Source organism: Pleurodeles waltl, chromosome 1_2 (assembly GCF_031143425.1).
Source record: "Pleurodeles waltl isolate 20211129_DDA chromosome 1_2, aPleWal1.hap1.20221129, whole genome shotgun sequence".
Classification (NCBI taxonomy): domain Eukaryota; kingdom Metazoa; phylum Chordata; class Amphibia; order Caudata; family Salamandridae; genus Pleurodeles; species Pleurodeles waltl.
Window position 1 is genome coordinate 175,787,455 of NC_090437.1, and position 18,109 is coordinate 175,805,563.

Below are 18,109 nucleotides of genomic sequence, written 5' to 3' on the forward strand. Positions count from 1 at the left end.
TTATACAGTTGCGCAGTGGTGTAGAAAGAATTCCATAGGCCCTAATGCAAGCAAGGAAAATGTGCCTCCAGAACCCCTGTTTAGACAACAAAGTACTACCATAGTTGGGATCAGGTGCCCCATCATCCCGCTGTACTAATGACAGCCGCGCCCCCTACTGGTATGGTACTGGATTGTGTTGGAGCATTTATACAGGACTTCTACCTCTGTGTGGAGCGCTGAAGCGAAACGCTTGCCTACATGGGTAGCACGCTATACAGTGTAGGGTCTGTGATGAGTCTTTTTAGTTGATCTTCATGCAGTACACAGGCATTCATCATGATTAGGAGTGCTCCTGTTCTGCATTACTTATGGTGGAGGGTCTGTGGTGCGGGAGCATGGAGTGGAGGAAAAGCGCTGAGAAGAAATATGTGCACATCTTGTCAGCATGACTAGACTTTTCTAACGGCCTTCGTCACCATTCATTCCTCTTGGAAATACTTCTCTTTATTTACAGTCTCGAGATTCAAATAATACTTTATTTGTAATGTTTCTAGAGGTTGTTCTATGGCAACAGATAGGAAAAATACAATTGGGAGAAAAATATGTCTGTCTTTCAGCACGAGCGGAGTTAAGTCAACAACGGGATACTTGCGCGCACAAAAAGTCTAACAAAAGTAGGCCTTTGCAAGGCTGGTGCGACCCTCAGTGTTTCCATTTCCACCTGTCACGCCTTGATCTACATGTCACTCATTCCAAGCACGAAAACACCGACTTTCAGTGTATCAACACTTCTATTCAACTTGTGTTTTTTTGGGTAACTTGATTTGTTTCAGGCGTGACATCCACAGTTGACACAGGACTTGGACATAATATAACCTGCTGTCTAAGTAATGAGTGTTGAGTGTGCGGGGTGCGGGTCACCAGAAGGTTATCAGTCATTCCAAGTAGGAATGCATCCCTCCGCTTGGAATTCTGAGAATCTGGTTCTATAAGTGGAAGGAAAGAAACTAACTCTCATACATACTAACACATTTTCCTACATACACATCATACATACGTCAGAACACAGCCACGATCACCCTGTGTACATTGCACATTTATCACCACTACCCTAAAGAATAAGTGCTTGGGCCCAAAGTTTTGCTCCAAGACTAAGGAGTCTTGATGCCACCTTGTGCGCTTTAATCCACCATCAGACTCTCCCTGCCTCCTTATCACAGGCTTGTGCGGTTTTTCATCCAAGCTTTCTCCCTTTGTCACTTTTATCTGTCTTTCTCTTCCTTCTTCTTCCCCCTTTTGTGTTTTTCTCTCTTTTGATCTGGATCATAGTCTGTTGAGGAAAAATAAGTGTTCGTCGTCAAAAGTGTTCCTGGTAGGCCCCACCTGCAGCCACCCGGTCAAGTTAAGCAAATACATTGCCATAAACACATACACAAGTCTTTATAAAAATGGAGGGGAAATTGCCTCATTCTTACACTCACAAAAATATTTGAATCGGATTGAAACAGGCGTTTGGGACTCAATGTGCAGCACTCACTGCCTAAGTTTTTGCAAGCAAAAATGTGCATTCCGAGTTGGTGCACCTTGGACCTGGTCTTGATTTAACAACACTTTAAATGTGAAAAGAGAACACGTGGCCATGTTTCCTGAACCTTAAACATTTCAATTGAGATATGATATAATGCTACAGGTCCCCTCCAGAGAGTCGCCAGAGACACACTTGGCATTTCAAAGCCACTACTTTTCAAAGAAATCCAGCAACTCACAGGCACTCCTAAACTCTATGGCGCATGCCCTGCAACTTATCATAATGCACCAGTCCAAAAGGCAAGAAAATCTTACAGCGCAACACTTGTATGCACAGGTCAAATCATTGCCCAAGCTCACAAAACTGTCAGCGCTCACGACGTCAAGCTTCTTTAACAGACGACAGTAGATATTCATTAGACACATGATTGGTAATAAGCAGAAACCTCCATTTGGCAGCACTCAAAACAGGACCTGCACTCACCAATAACCTTCAGCTGATAGGTTAAAGTGAAACACGACTCAGTAGCCCTCCTAGTGCATTCTGGTCAATGTGGTCCGTCTTTGTCAAAGTTGCAGTTCTCAAGTGAAGCAAAACAAGAATACTGTTAATTTCTTCAAATTTTTCATTTTCTTCCCCCCGGACCCGAGTTTTACTCTTCATGACCTCCTTGGTGAAGCACAGCAGGCGCTTAGAGCCAAACTTTTTCGCAGCTTAACATTTAAAGAGTGCTGCTTTATTAGCTGTTCATCAAACAGCATATTATTGCCAGGGTCATCTCCCTCTCGTGCACAGCCATTGGCCCAGGGAACTATTATGTGAATTAGGCAGCGCTCAAAATGGCACTTGCACTCACCAATAGGCTTCATCTGTGGGTTTCAAGTGAAATGCGACTCAATTTGTTGCTGTCCAAGAGATGTGCCTATCAATAGAATGACACCTACACTCTGCCAGTACTCTCATCGACTGCTAGCTAGCCCAGGACCTGTTTTTTAGCAGATAGTACTTTGTGTGTTCACTTTTAATATGTGTGTGTCACCCTCGTGGTTCATTTACCAGCTGTGCTGAATGTTGAGCTCAATTAAACCATAAGTTAGCATCCAAGCTAAAGGATGGTTTGAATTCGCTCATCTCATCTGGAATATTTTCCTATGACCATATATATGACAGACCTAAAAGGCAAGTACATCCTCCCTGTTGCTGAAGGCCGTTGTTTTGCGTTGTGCGAAACATTTGCAGGACGTCGTTGGACTACCCAAACCTTAGTGTAGGCTCTCATAGTGGGATGATATGTCAAGTGGCATACAACACACCCCTCACTGTCTCTGTCAGGCCGATTCTCTTTCCACGGTGTCTGGTCTGTTGTACAGGTGAGAGGACGTTGTGTCTGCTAGAGTATGAGAAACATGTAAAACATCGCATGTATTGCGTCACTAGAGACATGTACTAGAGGTAAGTGCCAAAGAAAGCAAGGCCTGGCCCTGGCTCGGGCTGAATGTCTGCGTCTGGGTCAGCTCTTGTTTCTTGGGGACTGCGGAGCAAAAATGGAACCGAAACAAGCATCCCACGTGACAGCTGGGAGCACGAAAACTAAAACCATTGAAACTCAATTATCTGCTGGGTGTATCTAAAGTCAAACTAGCCTGCATGTCACGCGCCTCACTAAAGAACTGTAGGACGTCAGAGTTCTCTTTTTTTTATTAATGTAATTAGGGTTATTGCCCTCACTGAGGTGCAGACAGTCTCTTTACCGTTTCTCAAGTCAGAAGAAGGCAGTGACTACCATTAAAATAACCCCCTTCATTCCTTTACGCTTAACTTTCTTTATAAGAAAGATATTCTGACATTTTCTTCGTGTATATTGTGACATTGAAACTGTATGTACCACTTGTATCTACAGAACAGTGTGTGCTAATTTAAGTCATGATATTAATTAACACAAAACATTCGCCTTTGATGATAAAAGGGATGGAAGGGCATAGTCTTACAGTGACTGAAATGCAGAATGTGCGACCATGACCTTGGGCTCATAGACCAGGTTTCCAATCTGACCAAACTGTGTGATCTAAAGCATGACACTTTACTTCCCTGAGCCTCGTTTTAATTGAGCATCAGATCTGAGATCACCTTGAAGAAATTCAGTTTAGGGTGTGCCCTAAATAAAAACCCCACCCACTTTGGTTTAAAATAAAATAATGTTGCTCTCGTCCGACAATACTGACCGACCGACCAGCACGTGAGAAGTTGACATCTTAGGTTTACTCATGGCAATGTAATCGGGGCCCTGTAGTTAAGGAAACAGTTTATGTGTCAACCTGATTACTTTTAACAGATAACCATGTAAAGTAACCTATTTTGAGTCTAAAAGAGTGTTTATCACATTTTTTCATTACATTTGCTCTATTATGTATCAGTCGAATCTTTTGATAGCTCGGCTTGTGATCTGGCTCTTAGAGCCAAACCAGACATGTAATTCGACTCTGGTTCAGTTCTCAATATGCATATCTTAACTTTCTCTTTTCTAACATGCACTATGTTCAATGATGTGCCATAAAATATATCAATTATTGCACGGGTTGCTGTGGCAGCATATTTATGAGGATACACCTACTGCATTCATTCTTGCATGTCACATTCTTTGTTTGGGGAGTTCCTGGTGTGTGCATATTCCTGTAAGGTCCCAACAGTCCCCCCAAACCCCTACATGCATAATATTGTTGTGCACTACCATTCCACTGAACGTGACATTGGTTGTTCACGTATCTGCGGTCATACTGTTGAACATGGATCAGTAACTGTTGAATGCTGGAACAGTGCACAAGACACCAGGGTCAGACTGGGACAGAAAATAGGCCCTGGCACCAAAATAAAAGTGGCCCCCATCAGTGAACCAAATAACTAAAAAAGTGGCCCACAGTTGCAAATCAGGCAGTTTTAAACTTGTAAAGACACACTGTATAGGTGTTTTGCAAGTTAGCGGAGATGTTTGTGCTTGCTGCAGATAATGTTTCTGGCAGTTCAAGGAAATCAACAGTAACATCTGGACCCCTGGAGCATAACACAGGCCCACAAACAGCCAGAAAACCAGCCCACACACTGACCTGTTAGACCAGCCCATGAGGCACTGCCAGATTGCCCTGAAGGTCAGTTCAATACCGTATGACAGAGGCCCATCTCTTGGTACATGAGACATAGTGAGATGATCCTGCTTACTTGCACTGAACTTACTTACAGCTGTGCTTGCCTTAGTTTTCTGTGCCAGCTTCCACAACCTCTTGTTTTTGTACATCTGCGTAGTGGCAATCCATTGTCTTTTTCCATTCTACCATGTTGTGTGATTCAAAACATTTCCGCTAGCTCATGTTTTCTTTTGTGGGGCATTATTTGATTTTCCTAAATGTCATAAGCGTATAGTACCCTAGAACGACTTTTATGAGGCCTGGCAATTGTGTACCTTGCATCCGCCTCTTGGTCTACACTTTTGTTAACAAGGGCTACCGGTGGTCGTTGCTTGTGGTGCTGCCTGCATAACTGGCAGTGCTGGGACTGGAGCTAGGTTTATTGGCAGGGGCAACTGGTATGATCCAGTCAGTCTGCTGTGCAGAGCTTTCCTTAAAGTGGATGGCGATGTGTCCCTGCCCATGTTGCTGGCGTTGTGTCTTCCACTCACTGGCTCTTGGTTTTCTCACCTTCTCATTGCTGGGTTGCTTTTCTTGCTGGCACACTTGCCGTCTCCCAGAAGCTCCATTTATGAGAAATCCTTAAGGTGTCTTTGTCTGGTCTAGTTGTGTTCCGCTACAGGTTTGTGTCATTGACCTTGGCCAAACAATCTTTTGTCTAGTTCCTGTGTAATGTGGTAGCTGAAATGTGATTTATATAGACGAGAGGTATTTTTATCTTTCTGATTTAATTTCTTCTATTTTAGGTGAATCAGAAGACAAGAACTGGAACTACTTATTGGGCTACTTTATAAACAATTATATCTATCATGTTATGCCTGTAACTCTGCACTGACCATCAATTGCAGGAGGTAGAGTGGAGAGAGAAAGATCATTTCCTACAACTCAGTTGTACAGCCGACATGCCCTTTCCACTGAGCGACTCTAAAAAAGTAGAATACATTGTCACCTAGCCAAACATCGAGACATTACTTCCCAGATCCACCTTCAGTTGAGTTTTGTGTGGTATACTCAATTTGGACCCTTGGCTGGCAAAGTATTTCCTGAGTTTTTGTTAGTTTTGTTACTGCTTTCCTCTAGTGAAGGTAGAAGGGTTGACATCAGGTTAAAGAGTTGTGTTTAGCCTAAGTACATCACTTTCCCATTCCTTGCTGCTCAACTCAGAATAAAGCCTTTTGAATTCCTATAGATAATGTAAATAGTGACAGGGCATCTCCACCATCTCATTACTTCTCATTGGCAAATGTACCGCCCATTTCAAGATGCCAGATTTTGGGTCTTTGGGAGAGTCAGTTCCATTGTGCTTGAAAATGTTGCTAGAATCACAGACATCAGGTGCACCAGTAGGTTGTTTCCAGCCAATCAGTCAGATGTTCACTACTGGACTGGCATTATCTATAGTCTCCAACATGTCTTCAATGTTGAGGAAACAAGCTGCCGTACAGGACTCGAATATTGCAACTGGAACATTGAACTCTAGCTGCTTAGGCATAAAGACTTCCAGTGCATCCAGTCTCCATAGTTGAATATCCAGTTCACCTAATATGACTCTCTTAGATATTACTGCCTCCTTCCTTCGATATTCATCATCCTAGACTCAGTGCCAGCCACTGTCTCACGAAGACTGTCCAAGTAGCCATCAGCACTTCCTGACTTCTGGAGAAGCTTGGCGCATTGTCAGTACATCAGGGATTCCAAACGATAGTCACAATTAATGGCAGATAAAAGGTGGTGATGCTCCTCTACCCAGTGTTAATCAGTCAAACCAAATGCACATCAGGCACACTAATGGAAAGATGGGCAGCAGACATAAACAAACCTATCAGTTAGGAGGACTGGACACACATAATTAGAAAAGCCCCCAAAATTGAAAAAGAGATGTTCGTTTTAAACGAATTTGCTTTTAGCACATTCATAGAGCACACATCACTCCCAGGAGGATGAAAAAGTACTGTCTTGGAGAGCAATCTAAATACTCTAGTGGTAGGGAGGAAGAGGCAGATCATTATCACAAGTTGTGGGAGTGTTCCATGCTAACATAGGGTTCTATTGGAAAGCGGTCTTCATCTGCATTCACGAAGCTGTAAGTAGCAATATACGGGACCAACGCTAGAGATCTGTATACTAGAAATGTACCTACACCCAAAGTTCAAGAAAGTCTCGGGTAATTTTATTGACCTGGCAAAACGATAAGTGGCCATTGGGTGGAAGGTAGTAAAAGGACCAAGGCTTTCCAACCAGAAGTAGGGGGTACTGAAATGGGCCAAATATAAGAGCATGTTTCTTCATTGGGAAGGTAAAAGAGGAAGGTGGAAGATGGATCAGACTAGATCCTGGGATGTGATCCTAACCATTATTAACAGGGATGAAGCCAGCTGGAATCGCCACAACCCCGTTCTTAATGAACTTATTAGAAACAAACATGCTGGTGACACTTCTAGGACATGAAGGCTGAAGCAGCGATGGTATTGTGGAGAGTGACAGGCAGAGCTGGAACAGTCTTCCTTACTGCCAAGGCACTCATCTTGTTTCTGATCTCATCTCTCATACTATTAAACCTCCCCCCCAATGTTTGTCTTTTAAAATAGGGTAGGTCAAGACAAAACATTTTATCACTGTATTCTCTTGCCTCCAGGTGATTTCATTCATTTGACTATCTGTCCCAGGATCCCCAGAGTTCCTGAATTGCTCTTTCTAGACTGAGGCATGTGGGACTGTGATCTCACTGAGGACGAGCCCCAAGGAATCAATCCTGTGCATTCCTGTTCAATGCAATAATAACTGAAGTCCTATAACCTAACCTTACAGAGCTCAGGAATAGATGCATTACCCAAACAACATATGACCAAATCCTTCTTTAGGCTTCACCTAGGGGGGCGCTTGCGCTGTTTCTTTCAGACATGTTGTCTTTAGAATATGGGCTTTAAGTTCTGCCCATCTTTGCAATTTGGTCATTTTATTGTCTGTCCTAAATGGTTGCTTTTGATTGGAGCAAATGCTTATTACTCCCTCCTTGTGCTCTTTTGTAAACTCCCATCAGGACTGCCACTGTTACATGAGCGATACTCTTTTTTAATTTAGGTTCCTTTATGTGTACTCTGTTTTTAGTTTGCCTCGGCTCGTGTATCATCACGGCACCTGCTTCATGGAAGCCGTGCTTTATGTTTCCAATGGCATTTGCATTGTTGGACGCTTTTGTTTGTTCGCGCTCATGGCGGCATGTTGTTTCTTCCTCTTCCTTGTTTTTTGATATCTTGCTGTTTCTTTGCGATGTCTTGGGGTTCTTTTTTTATTTACTTTATTTTTTGCACTTTTATGGAGCGCAAACTTGACACAAAAGTATTAGAGCGCTTTACATGACCACTTGTTACATTACACAAGGACACATTCATTTTTGGTAGCGAGGGGAGTTTAAGTGATTTGCCCAGAATCACAGGATGTTGAGCTGGCGCTGAGACTTGAACTATGTGCCCCAGCTGAAAAGGTGTCTGGTGCGTGTTGGGGTGGGGATGGGGGTGGTCTGGTTTGGTTTGCAAGTATCACTGTCTTTGAAGCCGCGTCTCAGAACGGAGGGAGGCTGGACTGTAAACAACTTGTATGGAACTATAAAAGTCGCTTACGAAAACCAGTGATCTTTTGTAAAGAGGTCATCTGCAGGTGGCATTTCATCAGATCACAATCTCCAGGGCATCTGGCATTTAAAGTAAACAAACACTAGTTTTCCTGCTGCTGTTTCATAATACAGTTTACAATGGGGTTTCATGGCAAACCTCTACCTTTGTTTACAATTACTGCTTGTTTGTGAAGCGTAGCATTCGCCAGTTACCTTGTCTCTTAACACATCATGCTGGCTGTCAGTGGTTATGAATAATCAAGGCGAGGTTCTCCACTGTGGGATTTTGTTCCAGTACCACATTGGTGTTGGTGGGTAGTTTGTGTGCTGTGGATTATCTTCATAGAGGTATTTGCAAGGGTGGAGTTACTGTGTCCTCCCTAGCGTAACTTCAGAAAATCTAAGTGTGTAGTGGAGGATCTGTTCATACATCCTCTACACTCCAAACCAAAATACATAGGCATTTGCCAATAGCTCTAACTCTCACAAATGTAAGACCTACTATTGCATTGCAAATGCTTATTTTAATTTTAGCCTTTTATAGGTGAGAGATCTGGAACTTTGGATAGTGTAGTCTCTTGTATTGTGTTTGGCCGGTGACAATCATCCTGTTTCGCCAGTTGTCTGGTCATTATCATCAAAGATGCTTGAAACTGGGTTTAAAATTCTGTACCAAACCAGCCAACAGCATGGTGTCATTTTTTTGTCCATTTTGTGGTGGGGTTTGGCATAAAGTGGATAATGTGACTGCAAGGTTTCAGTTCTTGGTGGGTTGGTATGATTGTAAGTATGGGCACAGCAAGCAGGGTGCGAAGTGTATATTTGGTGTCCACATCTAGTGGGATAGCGTTGCAGGTATCTGCTTTAGGATTTCTGGATTATCCTGGGACTGCCACCTCCCTATTTACTGGGGCTGGTGAGTGTTTCATGGAGGTATGGGCGATTTTTGTGTACTTACCTATGTTTTGTGTAAGGGGGCTGTAGGATGTGTGCATGTGTCTTTGTAAGTTGTGATTTAAAATGTAAGTGTTCAAAATACACAAAACAGTTGCTATCATATATTTACTGAGTCTCACATTTCCTTTCAGGTGAGGACGCTCTTTGTCAGTGGCCTGCCGCTGGACATCAAACCCCGAGAACTCTACCTTTTATTCCGACCATTTAAGGTACTGTACGTAAAAATGAAATCAAGCCTATAACTTGTATGGAATAGTATGGAAACGCTTGTCCTGTTTTACACATTCTTAATTCTTAACTGCACTTACATACATCTGGGGCTAGGCCTCAGTCAAAAGTCATCTTTCTAAGGCAAAATTCAAATTACATCGAAAAAAATTCAAAACAGTTGACGTCTTGTAGGAACTCATATTCCATTTTTCTAATTTCTGTAAAGGCACCCAACTGTCTGCGCTAGCTTCTGCTGAAACAAGCTGGAGACGATTAGACTGTTACAAAGGGACACCTGCCCACTGGCTTTTATGTCGGGTTCTAATCAGTATCTTTTTCGTAAGTCTTCGTCCATTTCTAGTTATTTTGTTTCTAAAATTTACAATCTATTTCAGTGTTGCTCACTGGAAATTCCACAAGTTGGCACCCCATTATTCACAGTTAGCCTAATATTTTTTTAATGTGTTTCCAATAGAAACATAATGTGAACTGTAACGTGTTTGCATTTATTAATATGGACCATATGGTGTAAGGATATGAAAACTACGGTACCTTCAAGTCTGTAAAGAATGCTGTTGTTTCTTTATGTACATACATACCCTTCCCATGTTATCTGTTGTATGGTTTCCTAATTCACCCTTCAAGTACTATCTGCTCTTTCAAACTTCAGGCGCGATGAAGGAGGGAGTAGCCGCCAGTCTTCCCTTCTCTTGAACTCAGTTTTCGGACACCTTTATCATATATTACACCTTGGTGCTGTTCTTCTAGGCGCCTGTGGTGGGGCCCTTTCAGCTATGTCACAGTGGGTTACTGAGGCAATTGTCCTACTGGACTATACAACCGGGTGGATCACCAGCATTCCGGGAATTTGATATCACTCTCTTCCTCCTTTTTAAACTCACCAGCCCCATACCTTTATCATTCCTTGTTTTTAGGCACCCATGTAACCTGCTGTAGTAACTCCATTAAAAGGTACACCCCATCTTGACCACTTTGGGTAACTAACTTCACAGGTTTGTTAAATATTAGAAGCAGTATACATGTTCCATGCCTTAGTGTCCTGAGCGGACATATTTGCTTACAAATCCCTGGATCAACTCATTTCCCTCCACCTCTCCCTTTATTTATAACTGAGGCCATTTATTTTCCTCCTTTGAAAATTGATACTGGGAAAATTATTTACCTTCAATGGATTCAAAGAATTTCGGAAATTCATTTCACATCATCGCCTATAAAAAAGTGGGGCAAGGCATTTCCCTCTATTGGTTTAGACATTGGTATGGTGTCACTTCTGTAAATGCACTATTTTGTAGAGGAAAACTGATGCTACTCCCCGTTACTAGGTGTTTGAACTGAAGCAACCACTTGTCTCCTCGTCATGCATTGTGTGCACTATGAAAGATCATAGTTTTTCTCTTCTGTCTGAGCCTTCACTGTGCTTAAGGCTTTAGTTAGTTGTGCTGCCTGCTGGATGGCATACCACGAAACCAACACCAGTCATCGGGCTGAGTGAGCCTGCTATATTCTGGATTATGTCCTGTCATTACAGGCGACTCAAGAGCCACTTCTAGATTCTTCTAGGTAGCCCATGTCGGTTGCACCGACAGATTTAGCGTGTTGACACAGAAAGAGTCTGGAGGCAGAGATGTCAGTTGCACAGTGAACTGTTGTGGAGCATGAAGTGTGGAGTAAAGCCTTCAAGTTTTTAAATTGGCGGCCACTACTGAGCTAGTATCTACAGCCATGTTTAAGTTTCAGAACAACCCTTCCATGCAAATGATGAAATCTGTAGTAAAACCTCGTTGACAATGTGGTGGGGGGGGAGTGGAGGAGGCAGGACTACCTAAGCTAAGGTAACCTACCATAATATCACTAACATTATTTATCACTTCCGATGAGTAAGCTGCCCACGCTGCATTACACTGTAGAACTGTGAGACTTTTAGCTCCTGGTGTGTCATGAACTCCCTATTTCTTCAGCATCAAACTTCATCTTGTTTAGGAAAATTATAAATGTACTGCTCACTCAGAGACAAGCACCACAGTCCTACTTGTGACAATCCTTTTTAGTCCCATCAATGTCCTGGAGTTCTGCCACGGTGGGTGTCCCGTGCTCCCTGGCTTCATGATGAGCTGTACCCTATGGTTGGACAATACATGCCTGGGGCCCTCTTCCTGCTACTAGAGGAGATGATTCCACTTCATCCCTAAAATAGAGAGAGGGCTAGGAGATGTGTTTCTTTCAAGAGGCTCTTAGCTGCACTAACCTGTATATCTGTCAACTAACTGTCAGCTTACATCTGCCTCAGACACGACCATAACATTTTTGCTCTAAACAGCCACCAACCAGAACTTCCACATTGAAAACTTAGGGCCTGATTTAGATCTTGGCGAATGGAATATTCTGTCACAACCGTGACGGATATCCCACCCGCTACATTACGATCCCCTTAGGATACAATGGGAATCGTAATACAGTGGACGGGTGTCACAGAGTATCCCCCTCTGCCAAGGTCTAAATCAGGCCATAAGTGTCTCTATTCTAAATGTGCTGTAGCTTACACAACCTGTTTTCGTAGACACCCTGTCATTACGTCAGAAGAGTCTTTACAATATTTCTGTATACAGAGGAATAATCCCTTAGGGAGCTTACGTAGAAAGTGATCTCTACCTTGCCTATCACAGCTCTTTTTCATACCACTCCTTACATAGGAATATGTGCGCGTCAAGCAGTATTTCAGTGTTTTTTTACAATCTCTCCCTTACCTGGAAAGTAGACTCTGCTAGCTTGGAAGTGTGGATTTAGCCTGTCTGTATCCAAGGAGATTCTGAATAGAGCAGCAGCTCCCTCCTCCCTTCCCACAGGGACTGGGCTTCAGTTAACTTTGCCCTTATATAAGTTTCTATTGGTTGTTGCATATGGTGTTGTGATAGGTTGTTGGGGGCTGGTCTTTCTATTGGCTTAGGGATTAGAGTTCGGTTTGTGATTGGTAGTAGGGTTGAGATTCCGATTTGTTCCTGGTTTTTAGGGATGGGTTTGTGATTGCTAGTAGGCTTGAGATTCGGATTGCTTCATGGTTTTTAGGGTTGGGCTTGTGATTGGTAGTACGGTTGAGATTCTGATTGGTTCCTGGTTTTTAGGGTTGGGTTTGTCATTGGTAGTAGGGTTGAGATTCTGACTGGTTCCTGGTTTTTAGGGTTGGGCTTGTGGTTGGTAGTAGGGTTGAGATTCTGATTGGTTCCTGGTTTTAGGGTTGGGCTTGTGATTGGTAGGAGGGTTGAGATTCTGATTGGTTCCTGGTTTTTAGGGTTGGGTCTGTGATTAGTAGCAGGGTTGAGATTCTGATTGGTTCCTGGTTTTCAGGGTTGGGCTTGTGATTGGTAGTAGGGTTGAGATTCTGATTGATTCCTGGTTCTAGGGTTGGGCTTGTGATTGGTTCTCTGGATTAGGGGTATGATTGGTAATTAGGGTTGGGTCTCCCATTGGTTGAGAGATTTGGGTTACAAATCTGATTGGTTAGGGGTAGGACTAGGTTTCTATTGGCCAGTAGGGCTATTTAAGCCTAGGGCTCAGGGCGTCTCAGCCTGGGCGTCGAGGGTAAGGGCGGAGAGGACAAGGGCAGCTGCCTATTTGGGCCTGTTCAGGACTAGGGCCAGAAATGCTGCCCACGTTCCCATCTATCAGGAAGGAACTTACTCCCTATATATCAATCAACATGCAAACACATTATCTGCAAAAACATCTAACTCCTGCATCACAAACTGACCTCTTACAGATTGCAGTGTCTCATCATCCAACACGATCCCCCATATCTAACTCCTATACACATATCCACCACAACTACAACAGTAAAACACCTTCATTCTCACAGTAAACACTACGCAACCATACAATCCTCACACTTCACTCCACCACACATATTACCTCTTCCAGTCATCACAACTAACACAAACTCCCCTAACACACATCCATTCCCTCTTACACACCTCATACAGTCATCTCCAAAACACACCAACACCCCCTGTAATACTCTAATTCCACTCACCAGCACTAACTCACATACAAATCCCTCACAGAAAACCACTACATCAATATCCACTCTCACTATTCCACAAAAACAATACAGACCACACACATCAGCCCATCACATCAACACAAACTTTAATTATACTTATTGTCACACCCACTCCCACCCTCATGACTACACAAAGAATACAAATCCTGTCCAATCTTTACTCCTACATTCTCACTCTTCACAAACATCTACCACAGGCTCCCCAACACAGCAACATTCATTTACCTGCCTCTCATTCATTGCACAAACTAGAGCCTTATATAATGAACCACATGCTCCTCCACCACTCCTAACCCATACTCCTTCCACACTAAACAGACACAAACAAAATAAACAACATGCCACTCTTACGAACTTTACATCCCCTTGTCCATTACATAATAAGGCTACTCTACAGAAAACAGTACACTCTTCATGTCTCTCTCAGCCACCAAGTCCACCACCCACACACACAGACCCAGCAAAATGCCTCCTAAACCTGCTGGAAGAGGAACACTATATTGAAAAACAAGACTATTGTGACCCTCACGCAGTTATCACAACTAACACACCTCCTACGAGCTCAAAATATACTGCTCACCCTACTCCTAAACAAAACAACACTGCCACTAACGCACTTTTTCTAAACTGCCAGCTCATAAATGCTCAGTCACTCTCAAAAAACAAGCACCACATCTACGACCTGCTCACAGACACACAACCTGACTTAATATTCATAACAGAATCATGGTTGGGAGATGACATGGCCCCAGTGTTTCATGAATCCCTTCCTCCGGACTATCAAACCATCACACAAAACCGTATAGGCAAGAGAGGAGGTGGACTAGCTATTATATTCAAACAGGCAATACATCTCAGTAAAACAGACAACATTTCCATACAAGGTTGTGATACCCTCCTCATCAGATGCCACCCTACTCCAACTTCCTCCTGTAACTTTCTCCTCCTTTAAAGACCTCCACTTAACAACTCAACATTCCCAGTCGCTTTTCTAGATACAGTCTCAAACCTTATTACAATATACTCAAACCTATGCATTCTTTGGGACCTAAACATTTGGGTTGACAACCCTAATATGCCCCATCCAAAAGCTATCACCATTGGCCTAGTCGCATTGAACCTACATCATATTGTACACAATCCCACACACATCGCTGGACACATACTAGATGTCATTTTTGCCAAGCCTGAACTAGTTACCGTTCATAGCATCACACCAATCACATGGTCACACCACCATTTGATAACTTTCCAACATAAAACACCGCAAATCAACACACCCCACAGCTACTTACATATATGCAACTATCGACCTTGGAGAAAACTCAATTTTGATGAGTTAGAAACACAACTAACAGCCAACACAGATCTAGATACAATTAATTCTGTTCCAAAACTTTATGAGTGGCTACAGGAAGCTTTTGAAATCCTGATACCACTCAGAAAAACTAAACAGGCCAAAAGAAAACCAACACCTTGGAGAAACACAGAACTTAAAAAGATAAAGCAACAAATCAGAATGTTGCAGTGGACCTGGCTCAAAATAAACAACAGTCAAGACAAACTGCCGATACACAAACTTAACAGAATATACAAATCATCAATCAAAAAAGCTAAAAAAAGGTACTACTCAGACAGAAATCAAAGTGCTAAATCTGCAACCAAAGAATCTTATAAAATTCTCAATGAATTTTGAAAACCTACATGCATGGAAGGAAGTCATCCCACTACTCAAGATTTCACAAACAATCTGGCAACTCATTACATAACCAAGGTAGACACATTGGACTCCTATTTAAAACAGAAGAAAAACATCAGTCCCAACCCCTTTCCTAAAATACCCTCAAAGAATAAACCAACCCAGCCTCTACAGTCCTTCAAACAGATATCACAAGGTGAATTTATAGATTTGGTCAAAGCAAGCAGACCTTCCGACCCTTGCCCACCACACATCTTCAAGAACATTCTTTAATCTACTTCTGCTGCCACACCTGTAAGAAGAATCATCCACAATTCTTTAACTAGAGGAACGTTTCCTGTAGACCTGAAAAGGCATACATACGACTGGTATTAAAGAAAACAAACCTAGACTTGCAGGACTCCTACAACTACAGACCAATCACAAATGGACCTTTCCTGGGCAAACTGATAGAAAGAGCAGAATTCGCCCAGATGCCACGATTCATTGAAGACAATCCTATACTTTCAGACAACCAAACTGGATTCCGCCCAGGAAGAGGCACTGAATCGGCACTCATAGCAATCTGGGATGATCTTAAAAACACACTCGACCGCCATGGAGTTTCTGCATTACTTGTCTTGGGCTTCCTTTGATACGGTTGACCATGACACCCTAATTCAAAGACTCCACGAAGCCAGCTTAGAAGGGACTGCTCTCAACTGGATTACATCCTACCTTCAAAAAAGAACTAATATCATCTATTCTCCCCCCTTCTCATCCAAATCCTACCTCACAAAAGCAGAGGTCCCCCAAGGTTCAATCATCTCACCTTTGCTTTTCAACATCTACATGATATCATTACCAGAACTGATCAATGATTTTCATCTTACATGCTACAACTATGCAGATGACACACACATACTACTTAGATTAGAATGCCCCCAAAACCTTGAAAACTCACTCATCTGCAGTTGCCTCAGAGCTGTTGATCAGTGGATAACTTGGAGCCATCTCAAACTAAATGCCTCCAAAACAGAAATACTCATATGTGGTGACTGGAAAAATTATGACCCACTGTGCGCCTGGCCTGATGATCTCAGACCACCTCCTCAATTATCCAAGGAAGTTAAAAACCTTGGAATCACCTTGGATTCCAAGTTAACAATGAAAGCCCAAGTGAACAAATTAGCACAAACAAGCTTCATCACCTTGAAGACTCTACGACGCATCTTCCCCCACCTTGGATTTCCACACAAGGTCCAGGCTACTATCTTGCTTGTACTATCCAAACTGGATTATGCCAATGGCCTCTACCATGGATCATCTCTATCTATTATGAAAAAACTACAACGTATTCAGAACTCCGCAGCCAGGCTATTATTACATGTAAAGCCACAAACCCACATCTCCCTTGCCTTGAGAGCACTACACTGGTTACCTGTTGCCAGAAGATGCACCTTCAAGCTGCTTTGTATCACCCACAAAGCTATACATGGAACAGGACCGCTTTTTATCAGAAACAAAATAACCAAATACATTCAACAAAGAACCCTCCGCTCAAGATTGGCACCCCGCCTTAGAACACCACCATACAAGAAAAAGACTATAGGCGGTACGTCCTTCTCCGTTCAAGCAGCCAAACTATGGAATATAAGATCCACAGATAACTATCTTGTCTTCAGAAGACAACTCAAGAGTTGGCTCTTTCCTTCATAACCACCATATTCAAACAGCTATGGACTGCATATGCCTGTGTTGATAAATATTTTTTATCTGATTATGTGTATATTCTAGATATGTATAGTTCTTTAGGAAATATGTTTCGCTACTATGTCATGACAATAAATTACACACATACTCTTTAAACCTGTTTAACGAATGTATATTTACTCACGGTTTAAATATGTATATGTATGTATGTACATATATGTGTGTGTATTCATGTGTGTTTGTGTGTGTGTGTTTGTGTATATATATATATATATATATATATATATATATAGACATATATTTATATGTCTATATATATATATATATATAAATGTTATTCTATGCTTAACATGTTCATAGGTCATTGCATAGCTCTTAGATAAGTTGTTATATTAGATACGTATGAATCCCTGCTCTCATTTTATATCATGCTGATCAAATGTTTATTATCATAGGCATTTGACTATTCAAAAATTGAGTAAAGATAAATAAATGTTAGAAAAGTACACTTATTAATTAACTTCAGATATTACAAATCTTGAAAGTCTGTGTTTATACAATACTACTTTTCTTCTCATATTATACCCATTATTATACTAATTGGACATATATTCCCTTACTATGTATTTACATATCTATTTATTTATTACTCTAGTCCTACTGTACTAGAGAAAAATTAAAATTAAAATAAAACAAAATCTATAAATAACATTTAAATTATAAATAAATCTAAATATATATATATATATTATTAATAATAATAAATAATAAATAAAATAAATACAAATAATAAAAAATGTATTTATATATATATATAAATAACTTAAATTATAAATAATAAATATTATATTTTTACTCTCTTGTAAGCTTTACTTTGTCTACCCATCACCATATGTCATGTCCCTATCAATCTATCCTCCAATCCCACTCTGACTCATCCAAAATCCATTCTACTACTTTTATCTCCTAAATAACCCTGCCAAAGCTCTTCCCTCCTCTTCCACATCTAACTCACCCAAACCTCAGTTTACTACCATGATCTCCCAAACAACCCTACTAAATTCTCACTCATTTATCTCACCCTTAACTCATCCAAAACCCCTCCTGCTACTATGATCTCCCTAACCCTTTCCACAGACTCTTCCCTCCTCCATCCCCCCTTTACTCATCTAAA

General features: G+C 41.7%; 1 protein-coding gene across 2 annotated transcripts in view; it reads left to right on the plus strand.

The window, feature by feature from the left end:
• RBPMS (RNA binding protein, mRNA processing factor) overlaps positions 1 to 18,109 on the plus strand; it is a 693,723-nt gene that overhangs the window by 243,778 nt on the left and 431,836 nt on the right. For both annotated transcript variants that reach the window (XM_069237362.1, XM_069237369.1), the window contains exon 2: positions 9,391 to 9,468. In XM_069237362.1, coding sequence (XP_069093463.1) covers positions 9,391 to 9,468 — 78 coding nt within the window. The remainder of the gene's footprint in view (positions 1 to 9,390; positions 9,469 to 18,109) is intronic.